Source organism: Ostrea edulis, chromosome 7 (assembly GCF_947568905.1).
Source record: "Ostrea edulis chromosome 7, xbOstEdul1.1, whole genome shotgun sequence".
Lineage (NCBI taxonomy): Eukaryota > Metazoa > Mollusca > Bivalvia > Ostreida > Ostreidae > Ostrea > Ostrea edulis.
In genome coordinates this window covers 23,715,779-23,730,392 of record NC_079170.1, presented here as the reverse complement: position 1 = coordinate 23,730,392, position 14,614 = coordinate 23,715,779, and the positions used below count along the sequence as shown (strand labels likewise).

Genomic DNA, 14,614 nt, shown 5'->3' with positions numbered 1-14,614 from the left:
TAATTTTTATTAATATGCTAAACTTCTCCATGTTTATTTTTGAAATATCAATTGCTCATATTGTTCAGTTTAACTGAAAATGGTGTAGGTTGTATTATTTGTCATTAGTATAAATTTTTGGCAAAATGCCCAAATCTACAGTTTTCGCACTACAATAGATCTATTGTACTACATTTCACCATTAATCTTTTTATATACATTAGGAGTCTTTGATATGGACACCCTTTGATGACAGTTGATTTTGCTGTATGTATTTTCCAAATTATCTAAATTCGTCAACGAAATCCAACAAAAAATCCCGTTTTGGCAAAATGCCCAAATCTACAGTTTTCGTGCTACAATAGATCTATTGCACTACGTTTCACCATTAATCTTTTTATATATATTAAGAGTCTTTGATATGGACATCCTTTGATGACAGTTGATTATACTGTATGTATTTTCCAATTTATCTAAATTCATCAACGAAATCCAACAAAAAATCCCGTTTTGGCAAAATGCCCAAATCTACAGTTTTCATGCTACTACAGATCAATTGTACTACGTTTCACCATTAATCTTTTTATATATATTAAGAGTCTTTGATATGGACATCCTTTGATGGCAGTTGATTATGCTGTATGTATTTTCCCAATTATCTAATTTCATCAATGAAATCTAACAAAAAATCACTTTTTGGCAAAGTGCCAAATTATAATACATTGGTACAGCGGTCAGTAACACACTCTTTACCATAGGTGGATATAGATATCATAAATAAGGAGGGAATTTTATGGGGAATCGAGATTTATGGAGAAAATTAGTTGTATTTTTCAATTTTTTATATACCACAAGGACAAAACATGGGCTAAACGGGCTGAATTTTGCAGTTCAATTAGCCCTCATAGACTGCTGTCGGTTTCCATGGCAACGGATGGTAGAAATTCGGTGGTGGGGTTGAAATTATGTAAGATGGTGCAAGTAAAGTTAATACTGTGAAAATCAAAGAAATCTGTGACATTGAGTGGCCAGACCCTATCTGATTTCTTTGATTTTTACATAGAATTGATCTTAAGTTTTTAGAAAAAAATATTTGTGAAAATTGAAAACGTTATTTGTTTATATATTTGTTTTAAATCTACGAATACATTCTTCAAAAACATATCAGTTAGAAAAGGAATATATCGAAGAACTATATCACAAAAAAGAAATTGAAACGAAATGGCCAAAAGATATAATCACCATAATCAAACCAGAGAAAAGGGTACCGATCCCGATCAAAATTGATTGAAATTCCTAAAATAATCATGTTTTTCTAATTTTATGAATTAGTTCACTTTGTAAATTCGTTTAATTTGTAAACCATTTTCTGATTACAATATTCTCTATGACCACTTTTTATAATTCCAATCAGGCATGGTTTAGATTAGAAAAATCGTAATATTTCTGAATTTTGACCTTTTTATTTCAATTTCTTTTTTTTACAATATTTCTCTGATATATTGTTTTTGTAACTGGCATGTTTTTTGAAGATTTTATCCATAGAGTTAGTAAGTATTAACAAATAACGTTTTCAATTTTCATGAATATTTTTTTATTTAAAAAATTTCTAACGTCTGTCTGAGTCGTTTAGGCATCTTTTCTTAGATATTCATATTACACACCCAATAACAGCAAAATTACACACCCAATAACAGCAAAATTTGAACTCTAGAGTATTTTATTTGCAAACATTTATACTACCTTTTTGTAATCATTTCGGAATAAATCACAAACAATTCATATAAAATACTTGAGAGCTTGTATCACTTTTTCAATGTTGAAATCATCCTTCATAAGAGGTGTTTTAACGAGTCAGTAGATAAAGATTTAGTGTAATGAGCTACTTAAAACTGGGAAAAACCTTATCGTGAGACAACACAGATGTAACAAGGGATATTGGGTTTTGCAGTCTCATCCAAAGGACCGCCCCATTTAGTTGTCTCTTATAAAAACCGAAGGGTGAATTGTTTATGCTTGAAGTTTTGTAAAAATAATTTGAAGACTCTGCATATATGGCATGTTGTTATTTGCAAACGATTTACCTTCATGCTTGAAGACAATTACAATTTCTATCATTGTTATGCGGTTTTCCCCTGATGACAGCAATAGTTTTATTTCTGATACACTACCGAAAGTATGTTCCATCTCAAGCTGAAATTAGAATGATGCAATCATCCGACAACTCCTATCCGTTTATAATTTCTAGCTTCTTCTTATCATCGAAATGCATGGCCTTCTCCTTTTAAATTCTCACAACAGGTTAATTCATTAATTCATCGAGAGGTCTGGGTTTGCTTAACTCTCTTTTTTGTATTGTTTATAGGAGTTATGAGATGGATCACTGTTCGTTATCTTCGCATTTCATTCAAAAATGTTCACGATACTCAATAGATATATGATAGATATATAGTATCTAGATAGTTTAACCTCACATAGTATATAAATATTTTAACCACATTCATGTACATTGTATATGATTGTAATTACATGTCGGGTAACATCACAAAATATGAACCTGCGCTCGCTTACACGTTAGCACCGTCATCATTAAATGATGCTCCATTTTGACAGGCAGTCTTATTGATTTTCTTGTCCTCTAATTATAGAATACATCACAATGGAGTAAAGGTTCTTGACATCTATTTATAGTTGTGAGTCACCTTAATCCCAAATATCGATTATTTCTCTGCACAAACAGATTGTCATGGATTTTCTTTTAAAAATATTTTAAAGGTTTGCATGAATGGATTGTTGAATAGCACTTTATTGCAGATTGGGAGAATGACCTCTGCATAAAATACAGGTACAGAATAGATCATTCTCGAAAGGGAACGATAACTCTGGGTGGATAATAACGTCAGACGCGTTTAAAACCCGAGTTTGTCTCTCTCGCTCCACGACAACCCAATATTTACCTCAGTACTACGAACAATTCCGACACAATTTCATTTCTTTTTTCAATCTAATATCTTAAGAGGCATGGTTTGTGTGGATTACAAAGAGCAGCGACATTTATATATTCCTTTATCCGCATGTTTGTTTATTTTCCGTCTTCTGTCCGTCTGTATTACCTAGAACTATCATGGAATCCTATGAAACATGACTTTGAAATTTAACATGTGTGTTTCTTGCATGAACGTTATCTAAACATAACTGATGATCCCTGGTACTCCCGTAAATGACGCATATTGTCCTTGGAATACTCTAGTTTGTAAATTAAAAACATACATGCAACCGAAATGTCGAAAATTACAATTTCTCTGCAGACATGTAGATCTTACGATTAAGATTTGAGGGTTTAGAGTTGATGCAGGTTGATGTGGCTTTTTCTTTGAAGTGTATAGTCACTTGGATGGGAGCTTCCAAACTGACAAGTAACCACATTAGTATCAATCAGTGCCATATCGTCATCACAACAGTCTATACAACCCTATCTGATTAAAAATAAACCTCGACATATTTGACCTTTCATGGAAATTCAACTTATTTTTTCCCTTTATTCTATATCTGTTTATTTATTTTCTCTTTCCTTTTTTTTTTTTTTTGAAAATTTATCCTAATAATCATTTGTTAAAGTGGTTCATTACACCAAAATTTTATTTCACTCCTCCTGTACATAAACACCTCGTAGGAAACACGATTTCACCATCAACAGAGTGATAGAAGTTCTCAATCATTTCATTTGATGTTTTGTGATTGTACTTTTTAAAAATAATCTACTCTCCACAGGACAAATTAATCCACACGTTACCTCGGGTGTTGGTTTTTTTTTTTTTCGTTCCGCTTCATTTTCTGTTCCGCGCTTTAGCAATACCCTCTACTTCAAAACCTTTTCCGACCGCCGCCATTATCAGAATTTACACGCGCAGCTTGGCTCAGCGCCAATTAACAACGTAAGTATTTAAAAATAGGTATAGGCCTAATACCTACGTGGAACACTTGTTTTATAGGGGCAAATTTGAAATTGTTATAAATTGGAATTTGTGTAAAAGAGAAAGTACCGGCTACATGTGTCTCCAGACCACGCGATGTCGAATAGTCTTTGTATTTTCAATGTTTTGACCTTTGATACATGGATCTTTACCATTTGTAATAATTTCCTTGTGAATGCACTGGACAATGCGTTATTAATAAGTATAATAAATCTACTAGACTAAGTATTTTAACGGCTGAAAATCTGATAGAAATGAAAGTAGAATGTAAACAAAAGAAAGGAATTTCAGTTTTGAAAAATACGTGTGGATGTGAACTGCAACACGTCGGCGTTCTTTTTATGAAGTGACCTTCTCTTCTTGGTTTCACCATTGCTCTGTCGCACAAAAGCATACTTTACATTATAGAACTTCATGTAATTCCCCCATTTCTATTTTTCATCCCTCTACTCTGATGTGTCCAGGGGTCCATGAGTTCCCAAATATCTATTTTGTATTGATTTTAGGAGTTATGATATTGATCACTGTTCGTTATTTTCACTTTTTATAAATATTCATGTTCCCGTATGTACCGTTGATGTTTTATACGAAAATCATATAGCGTTTTGTATTTTCGTCCTCTATATATACGGGATTCCAAATCGATAATGACAAAACATAAATTTTGAGTATTTTGTGATTTGATAAATGGTGACCTACGATATAAAAAGCAACTCATGAAATAACATGGCATCTGGGTTTTTTATGTTGATACTTACATCATTTTATTTATCATTCAATTAGATGAAATTCCTTGGTAAAATATACAAAGCAACCAATTTAAAAGGAGCGATTCAAAAAGTAAGATAAACAGAATTTAAAAGATAATGCAAGGTTCGCTTTATTTTGATTGCATAAAAGCCTACCTCCAGAAATCTATATTCACACAAAGTACGCGTGACTTAAAAGCATATGAATTGTACGTAATAATTTCATTATCAAACACTTTTTGGATTAAAATCTGTCATAGTCAGTATTTTAGGCAGATTTATAGTGGACAGTTACTTTTCACCATAAACACATTTTTAACACTAGAAATTGTAAATACTCCGTAAATTCTTGTTATTCAACATGTCGGTATTTCAATTTGAAATAGCTTAGATAGGATGGTGTGAGTAGAAAGTCTTTATGAAGTAAATATCACCCATCCCTCGTCCCCGATGCCTTCTTCATATCGCATGAATATAGCATAGAGACGTCGTACCTTTTGAGCGTTGCATTGCACTGGTATAAATCAATATGCACCTTACTCTGACAAAAGCCTTACTGCAAATATTTACTGCACGTTTGCAACAAACATTGCTGCAAATAGTACCGGAAGTCAGATTTTATTTAATAAAGTGTACATTGACGTATGTTTGCCGCAGATAAGTATGTATATTTGCAGCAAACATTTTACTTTGTGAGTGCGATTTGCAGCATGCTTGCTGCAAATATCCATATACCCATATAAGGAAATATTCCTGCAGATGTACGACAACTATAAGCTGCAAGCATGCAGCAACATTTCATCATTCAAATGAGGTTTACGGCTTGTTTTCTGCAAACATCTTTTACATGGCAATATATTCATCAGCAATGAATAGATTTTTGCAATCATGTTGCTAGTTAGTAAATATATAGATAAATCAAATCAAATAAAGATTTAAACACTGCTATCTTGCTAGAAACAAAATACTAAAATATGATAGTGCACGTTCAACACAAGCTTATTTACAGTCAATATTAATTAATTCACAAATTTTAAAAGATAGTGACAAGAGTACATATAATGATGTCTCATATAGTATACAAAGTAGTGTTTTATGAAAATATGTGTTTGACTGATTTTTTTTTACCAAGGCATACTTAAAGGACACAACGCATGTTTCTAAACTTTTTCATTTTTTCAACAAAATTAATTCTTTTTATGCCTAAAACTACTTTAAATGTGTTTTAAATGAAATATTTTGCGTATTTTTCGAGTTTGAAAGCGATGAAATTCAAATCTTGGGATATGCATATTTCCTTTCGCTAGTTTACGCGCCATTATGTGTGTCGTCATATGCGCCCTCGGGTTTGAAAACACCTAATAGCCATTTCATAAACAGATTAGATTTAATCGACAAAAAAAAAACAATTATCACGGTAACGGCTTGTAAATAATAATGCATTAAAATATGTTGTGCCGTGCTCGGGTGTACTATTTGTCGGTAGAAAGGATTTAGACTGAGTATTTTTCAATTTTTCGAAGGAAGGTATGAGAAAAAAGACGTGGATATTTTTTTTGATTGAGCAAGAACTTTACCTTAAACACACACCCAGTCACCTTTTTAAAACCCGCTTGGAGAGGGACCCTGATAAACTGCGAGAAAATCGATATGTCGAAGCTATATGCACTGGTAGGCCTATAGCATACATTCTATTTTGCTCTTTAATATTCAATACACACCCGGATCAACTGACCTTCACCTTGTAACAACATATATATTGACGATACAGTGTAACTGCTACCAACTGGTAGATTTACAAAAAAAAATTAAAGATACAAAATAATTGAACTTTTAATTATACAAATAGTAGAATATTGTATTTCCTAACTTTAAATTGAATTATCACATTATTTCCTTAATGAACTCGTAGTATCTTGAGTGCGTCAGTATAACGCCGCGCTCCCACTTCGTACTACCTAAAGACGTGCAGATCACATTTCAAAAATAGTAATAAGAGTGCTTTATCAAAATAAAATAATGTGATTACCACTTTAAATTTGAATATTTTTATTGATTTGTGTGTGTATTGTCTTTTTCTTACTTTCCGAAATGCACTCGTGACAATAGCTTGGCATAGGGCCTAGTTGTTAACAATTTAACGTATCATAATTTGTCTAATCCAAAATTAAATAATGATTGCACTGTTTATTTTAGAAAAACAGCGCCAATTACAGATGTATAAAGGAATAACATCATCAAACAGTTCGTAGACAACAACCCATATAAACATTATTTACTCACAATATTGCCGATTTCATACACGCTTTTCTCGCTATATTTGGGTTTTTACTATAGGATTAAACATTCTTTTTGAAGAATTTCTCGATGTGTAAACTCCGGACATTTTACTCACAAACTGAATAAAAGTGCGAAGCAACACGATTTAAAATGTTGCCCATGGTAAATGAATTAAGCCCCTAAAAGTTGAGTTTTTAATAATATCTCGTATTACTTTCACAATCCGAAGGGCGCATGTGACGTCACTGTACCACGTGACTACCTACCTAATTAACTAGAGTTTTAGAAATCGGGGCTTAGATTTAAGTCTGTATTGTGGTTAATTATCGCAAAATTTCGGCGAACGAACTATTAGAATTAATTACTATAAGCATAAAGAAGACGAAATGCATGTAATGTTGTATACTTTGAAAATATGAGATGTGTCCTTTAATATAATAAGCCAAACAGATACGTAAAATATTTCCTCAAGTTCATTTTCTTCTGAAACTTTAATATTTTTGTTTTCAGGAACAAAATCTCTTATTGTGCATGTTATAAAGAAATGTACGGTATCCCAAATATTTTTCTCTCCTTAGTTTCAAATATAGGGTGTCTGACCCCAGTTAGACACCAACGAACTTTGGTGATAAGAGTGTGTACTATGGAAAGATTATCTATAGAGATATCACAAACATTCATAATATTTATTTTACAGCTGACCTATTTGCGACTAAATCTCGACAACATATGTTGTAATTGATATATTTGTGTATACCAGGATATACAATATAACATGCATGGCTCGTCGATAGCACATCTTCAACTTAAAATAGTTTCATATCAAGATATTGTAAAAGGAGATGCATTATTTAAATTTTGGAAAAAAAAATATAATATAATGAACAAAATGATACAGAAACTGATTATTTTAAAATGAAGAGAATTCAAACTAGGATTTTGGATATTTTGGACTTTTTAGAAAAGTTTATGAAGAACAAAATAACACATTCGGCAAACGATGTCATGATATTTGACCTTTAACCTTAATATAGGACCTTGACCTTCATTATCCTGTAAGAGCATTGACTGCGTATTGATGTGTACACATATCAGGTCTATACTAGCTACACAACAAAAGTTACCCGTTACTTTCTGATAGACAATTAAATCTCGCAAAAATGAAATGCATTCAAGATTTAGACTCCCTGACCCCCAAGATATTGGATGTATCCCACATTTTTTTTCCAGAATATACTAAAATGCATGCTTTGGCTTATATTGCATGTAGTTTGTTCAAAACTTCATTGAATATTAGTATTATGGGAATTTCATTCATCAAATAAATGAACTGAAGAGATCGAGGCGAAAACTACTTTTACAAGTGTTTGGTACTATCTTAATTTGGCCCAAACAATGTTACCACAAAATTTGTATTCTAAGAGAGCACGGTACAGTAAGAACTGGATGTTGTGTAGTTGAACATGTAACGTGTGACGTTATTATTGTAAATTGGTAACGACTGTTACAGGAATGTAAACTGTACAAGTAATCCGCCATAAGTAAGGTTATAAAAATAGATATGTCCCGGTAACTTAAAATGGCTGCAATGAATGTCTAAATAAAACTATCCTATCAAATCAGTGTCAGCCTTACACGTGTAGGTCTATCCTCATATCGGTTTTGTAAAATTATTTATTAAATTAAATTTTGTTCGTGCTAGAAATATATCTTTTGTGAGAATTTTATTCACTGGATGCAATGAAAAATTTGGTAGATTATTTGAACCAGAAAAGGGTTTATATTTTCTATATAAAATTATTTATATTGAAAAACAAAGTATTGTCAAGGGCAATAACTCTTATGCTGGTACATTTTCTATTGGATATCTTTTTTAAAAATACAATGATAGCCACAATTGATTTATATATTATCATCAGTTTTTAAAAACTGTTTCAATGAAGATGTTGTAATTTTAACGAGGTTTTATGCATTTTCTATGCTGCTTAACGAAAATGGTGTGGTCATATATTTGTGCATACTTTTACGAAACTTTTCTGGCGAGTTATTGGTGATAGTAACGTACGTTGTTGGTCAGTGTACATAACTATAAAGTAGGGAAAGTTATTTATGTACGCGTAAGTTACACAGATGTTTCTTGTAACTTGCAACGGACACGAGTCTGGGGGACAGAGACAAATGAGCAAATATATAAATTACAGAAGGATCAGTGATAATAAAGGAGTTTGTAAAAAGGAAATAGACAGCACGAATAACGTAACATAGTGTGTCATTTTCGATATAGAATTTCGACAGGCAAAAACAATCAGCTATCAGCAATCCAGCAAAGCGCACGGCGTCAATAATGTTTCACAGGATGAAATAGAAATTGCATATGTATAAAGAACGTTTTTATTTTTATCAACTAATCAAAGGATTTATGCTTTTAAAATTCCATGATAGTTATGCAGGGAAAAGTGACTGACATAATTTTCGAATGGAATTCCCATCAGAACAAAATGAAACGTAATGCGCCTTGTAACTTCATGAAATATTTACATGATTTTCATACTAAGTATTTTGTAATGACGCCATCTGAACATGATCGGTCTTGTAATGCGATCAATCAATTAAATAATGGTTTCAGATTGAAAATGATGATCCAAGATATAAACTGTGATCCTGAACAGGATTCGGAGAGGACCTGGAGTTACAGAAAATCATACTCGTATTTTAGATAAGGATATTTATCACTTTTATATGTATACAACATTGGCCGTTTTTATGATTTAGATACTGTTCCTTCCTGTCTCCACAGTTCAGTGTAGCATATATACATGTATATATTGAAACGTTTTCATGAGAATACTGCTCGATTATCAAACGAGAAGAGCGAAACGTTATTATACCTTTAAGAAATAGATGTCGGTTTTGATGCATGATGGTGTGAACAGTGATGATTCACGCCGACATGATTCGTAAAGGTTCATAAATAAAAGTATATACCTGCGTGAAACACACTCATGTATTTTCAAATCGGGATTTTGAGCGCGATGCTCTAACCACTACGCCACTGCATACAAACATTATGAATGCAAAATTGATTTTATCACATCTGTTAGCCTATGGATGATTCATGAGTTATTTTGGAATTGTGTTGATTTCAAGTAAAACATAAATTGTAAGTTTTAATAAACTGATTCAAACCGTTTTAGCTCATCTGAACCGAATGCAGTGAGCTATTCTGATCGAAATGTGTCCATTGTCCGTCGTTGTTGTTGTCGTATCGTCGTCGTAAACTTTTCACATTTTCATCTCCTCCAGCTGCCGTTTCACTACGTAAACGTAGAGTTAATCAATATTGATCTTAACTCCACGAGTGGTCTAGGGCTATCGTAAGTGTTCCTAGATGCACGTAAATGAGCAATATGGCCGCCATGCTGGCCCTGCCTGATATCATTTTGTGGTAGTATATGTATTTACCTGACTGAGTTTGTTAGACAACAATCACAATGACTTGCAGTCTGCTTATGCACAAGAATATTGTACAGTCCAAGCCCGAATCTTAAAATGATTAGAGTTATCCTTCTTTGTTACGCACACCTACAGAAATGCCAGTCTGACATAGTTCAAATTCAATTTTATCAAAATCATGGCTCCATGGGTTAGGGTGGGGCCACGCTAGGGGATCAAAGTTTTACATACAAACATATAGAGGAGATCTTTAAAATCTTGTATCTTGTTCTTCTTAAGAACCACTGGGCCAGAAAAGTTTACATTTACATGAAAGTTTCCTGAAATAGTGTAGATTCAAGTTTGCTAAAATCTTGCTCCCGAGGGTAGGATGGGGCCACAATAGAGGATCAAAGTTTTACATACAAGAATATAAGTGAAATCATTGCATATGGGCCGATGTTACTCATATGAGCGATATTGTCCATGAGCCGCTTATTGCAATATTTACACTTATTCATTAATATATATACGGTGTGAACGTTAGACCAAGCGAAGGATGAAGTGACCATTAGCGTTCATAATTCTATTGATTAAGTACGGTAAATTAGAATTCACTTTAAAATATATATTTGTTTTATTTATGAAAATCCCCTTGCGCTATATATATATATATGAGGATAAATACAGGATCCGCCTATTCATTTATCGCGGGAAATATAACGCTAGCCAATGTAAACCGTGCTTTGTGACGTCACATTTATCTCTTTATCAAATCAAACAATTTTAAACAACAATACATCGTGTTTGCAAAAAGGACATTTAGAACTGAACAAAATTAACCAACAATTTCAAAGTGATAAAACAGTAAGAGCAAATATACACTGTATCGTATTTTTCTGTTCAAAGGAACTCATGGCCTCATTCATCTATTTAGTCATATTACTGTTTTTCTATTTGGTGATTGGCTAAAAACTGTAAAATTGATAATCATACCATTCATTTTAATAACCTGATTGTTTGATTACAAATTGCACGCCAGTCTTGTATTTTTGGCATTCAAAATTAAAACAAGAATAACCGTAGAAGCAACTAATAAACAAAACAAAATTGCGCAACCCATAACGATAACAAACTTTTCAATGAATGTATGAAGAGATTATCTCCATTCATTTGCTGATTTTCTATTTTTTTTACATACGTGTTACCTTGCTTCGCGGACGGACCTTCGGCCAGTCCAAGCTTTGCTCATAATAGTAGTTGTAGTGATCGAAATGAAAAAAATAAGGAGATGCATACATGGATATCTACCAACACAGTCAGCATTTCCATCGAGGCCAAAACACTCTATGTATATGGAAACTGATATGCACATTTAAAAGGGCATCTCTTGTAACATTAGAAAAACTTTACCAACCCATTCTCAAAATGATCCCTGAATCTCATTAAGGTATTCAAGATATACTTGTAAAACTATTGCTTGTGTTGGGTTTAAATCACGCCTTTCAGATTTACTTCACTTTGGACATACTCAAATCCTCAGAAATACAATGATATAACTCAAGGTTCTGATAATTAATGGATTGATTGTATCTTGGTTTACGTCCCACTTGAGAATTTTTCACTCATGTGGGGACGTCACCACTACTGATGAAGGGCTTCAAATTTAGGCATATGCTCGGCGCTTACGGCCATTGAGCAGTGAGGGTTCGTTATCGTGTCACACTTTCTGTGACAAAGGACATCCGTGTTTATGGTAATCTCAGAGGACCCGTGACATTCACACCTGATTCCGAGTGTATGGCGATGGAACTGTCACTACCTGGGGTTTTTTAACGACTTAGGTCTGTCGCGGCTGAGATTCGAACCCCAACCTTCCGCATGTGGGGTGAAAGATCTACCTCTAAACCACCGCGACAAGGTTCTGATCAACATTTTCCCCTTTTAAAATGTTGATTTTGCTGACAAAATGTCAATTCATTTAAGATGTTTCACTTTCCTGGAATCAAACTAAAAATCTTTCAGCAAACTGAAAAAGAAACGTCATTAAACGATGACCTAAACACCTATCTTGTTGTTTTGCTTTATTCTACTTAATTTCTCAGTGTCTGTCTTATTCTCGTCCATAATTTTCATTACAGGCCTTCACGTCAGTCACGATGCCTAAAATCCGGAACACCTGTATAGAGTGGGTAATTATGAAACTATGTACAATAGAAAGATTCTAGATAGAATACTCATCTTTTTATTGAATTTTGCAGAAAAATCTATAATCAATAGTTTAGCTCACCTGAGCCTTATGATCAAGTCTTTTTGATCAAGACACTTGTATGCGCATTATCTGTCTGCTGTTGTGTTGTTTTTATAATGCCTTTAAGCTTCCGGTTAGTTTCTGCCTATACATGTATACACGGTACCCTACTACTTTCACACAGAGCAGATAAACGTGCACTATCACTGTTTGTGTTGTGTCTTTACATTTTCTTTACATTTATATGATTTTCCCCAAATTATTCAGAGACACAAGGCTCGAAACCGGGGCAGTGGCTTGCTCAGAGAACGCGCTGACCATTACGGCATGGAAGTCCAACACTTATGACGGACAAATATACATATTTACTCAAGTTTACCTCTGATTAATGTAACCATAATAAAGTATTTGAAATTACAAAACTGATTCGTTATCATCCGTTTTTGATAGTTATGTACCAAATGCAAACAAACAAATTGATACAGTGTTTAAAACATTTATTGGTAACACATTCGGTGTAATCGCCATTTGCTTTATTAAGACGTATTATATAGATTTATCTGGAAATGAAGATGATATTGCACTTTTCGTATACCTTGCAAAAACAGTATTTAGGGTTTTGACAAATAGTACGGTCCCCTTTGGGTTGTGTTCTGTTTGTCAGAACTCTGACTATAATTTTGGCATACTATACTCAAAATGTAACATCATTACATGGTTGTCGTCGCTGTTGTTGAAAAAGTTTTAACATTTGCAATTATCGGGAACCGTGAGACTGACTTCTACCATTTTTCTATTCGAGCATCTTTAGTTACATTTAAAACTGATTAACGTTTATTCAAATAATGGGCTACGTTCCGCTCTGATGTGAGATACTTGAAGTATACAGACGAGAACAAACATTTGCTTGACTGTAAGAGAGGTGATCAAAACGTTCGCGTTCTAGCTGAATATATTACATGATACAAATCAAAGTGGGTTTAGGAGTTTATTCTTCTTCAAAATAGGCCACTACAACTTTAATGTACTTCTGTCATTGATCTGCGCACACCCGGAGCACGTGACCCAAGCCATCATATGACCTGTTCCGTTGTACACTATTAACAATAGTACCAACATCTTTCTCTCTCAGCAGGTTATCTTTCAAAACTAGATATAGCCAGAAGTCAGAAATTGACAACTCTGGACTGTAAAGGGATGGGCTAGGATTTCTATACCCCGTGTTTCCATGATGTCCATCACAACCGAACTCTTATGGCTAGGTGAATTGTCCTGGTGCAGAATGAATCCAGTCTGGATCAGATCTGGCGCTTTCTCTTTACATTAATTTCATTTAATGACAGGCGCATTGTAGTCTCCAGTAGATGAAGATTTAGGGTGCCATTGTGATTAAGAGTAATTCCGCTGATATCGCAGAAAGCAATGAACACGGCATTCCCCACATACTTCGTTACACCTGTTTTCAATGGGAATGGAGAGGATGGATGCTCCCAAATTGAACTTTGTTATTTACTTTCTGGTTCGTAGAAATGTACCCATGTTTGGTCACATGTTATAATTCTATTTATGAACTTTTGTTTCTTGTTTTGCATACATATTGACATAAAACTGGCAAAAATTTACCCACATGCTCTTTTACTTCGGCAGAAGGAGGCGAGGAATCATGTACAATTCGCTGCATTCGAAGTTTACTGGTCACGATCTTCTGTACATATTAAGATCGTTAACTTTTTCTCTAATAGTGACTCATCGATCTTTGAATACTAACTGTTCAACCTGGGACGCATTCCTTTCCATACTAACATTCACTGGGCACCCAGAACGAACATCATCGTATACCCCTTCCCTTACTAAAGCGCTCCATACACTTATTTATTGATCTTATGGCAAGACCTTTATCGCCACAGACTTTATGTATGTAAAACTTATACGGTACCAATTTTGATGCA

At 33.7% G+C, this 14,614-nt stretch overlaps 1 protein-coding gene across 1 annotated transcript in view; it reads left to right on the top strand.

Moving 5' to 3' along the window:
* The first annotated feature begins 3,513 nt into the window (after positions 1 to 3,513).
* Positions 3,514 to 14,614, top strand: part of LOC125656014 (uncharacterized) — a 36,746-nt gene continuing 25,645 nt past the window's right edge. The window contains exons 1-2 of the mRNA XM_048886583.2: positions 3,514 to 3,914; positions 12,556 to 12,606. Of these exons, the coding sequence (XP_048742540.2) occupies positions 12,574 to 12,606 (33 nt within the window). The 5' untranslated portion in view covers positions 3,514 to 3,914; positions 12,556 to 12,573. The remainder of the gene's footprint in view (positions 3,915 to 12,555; positions 12,607 to 14,614) is intronic.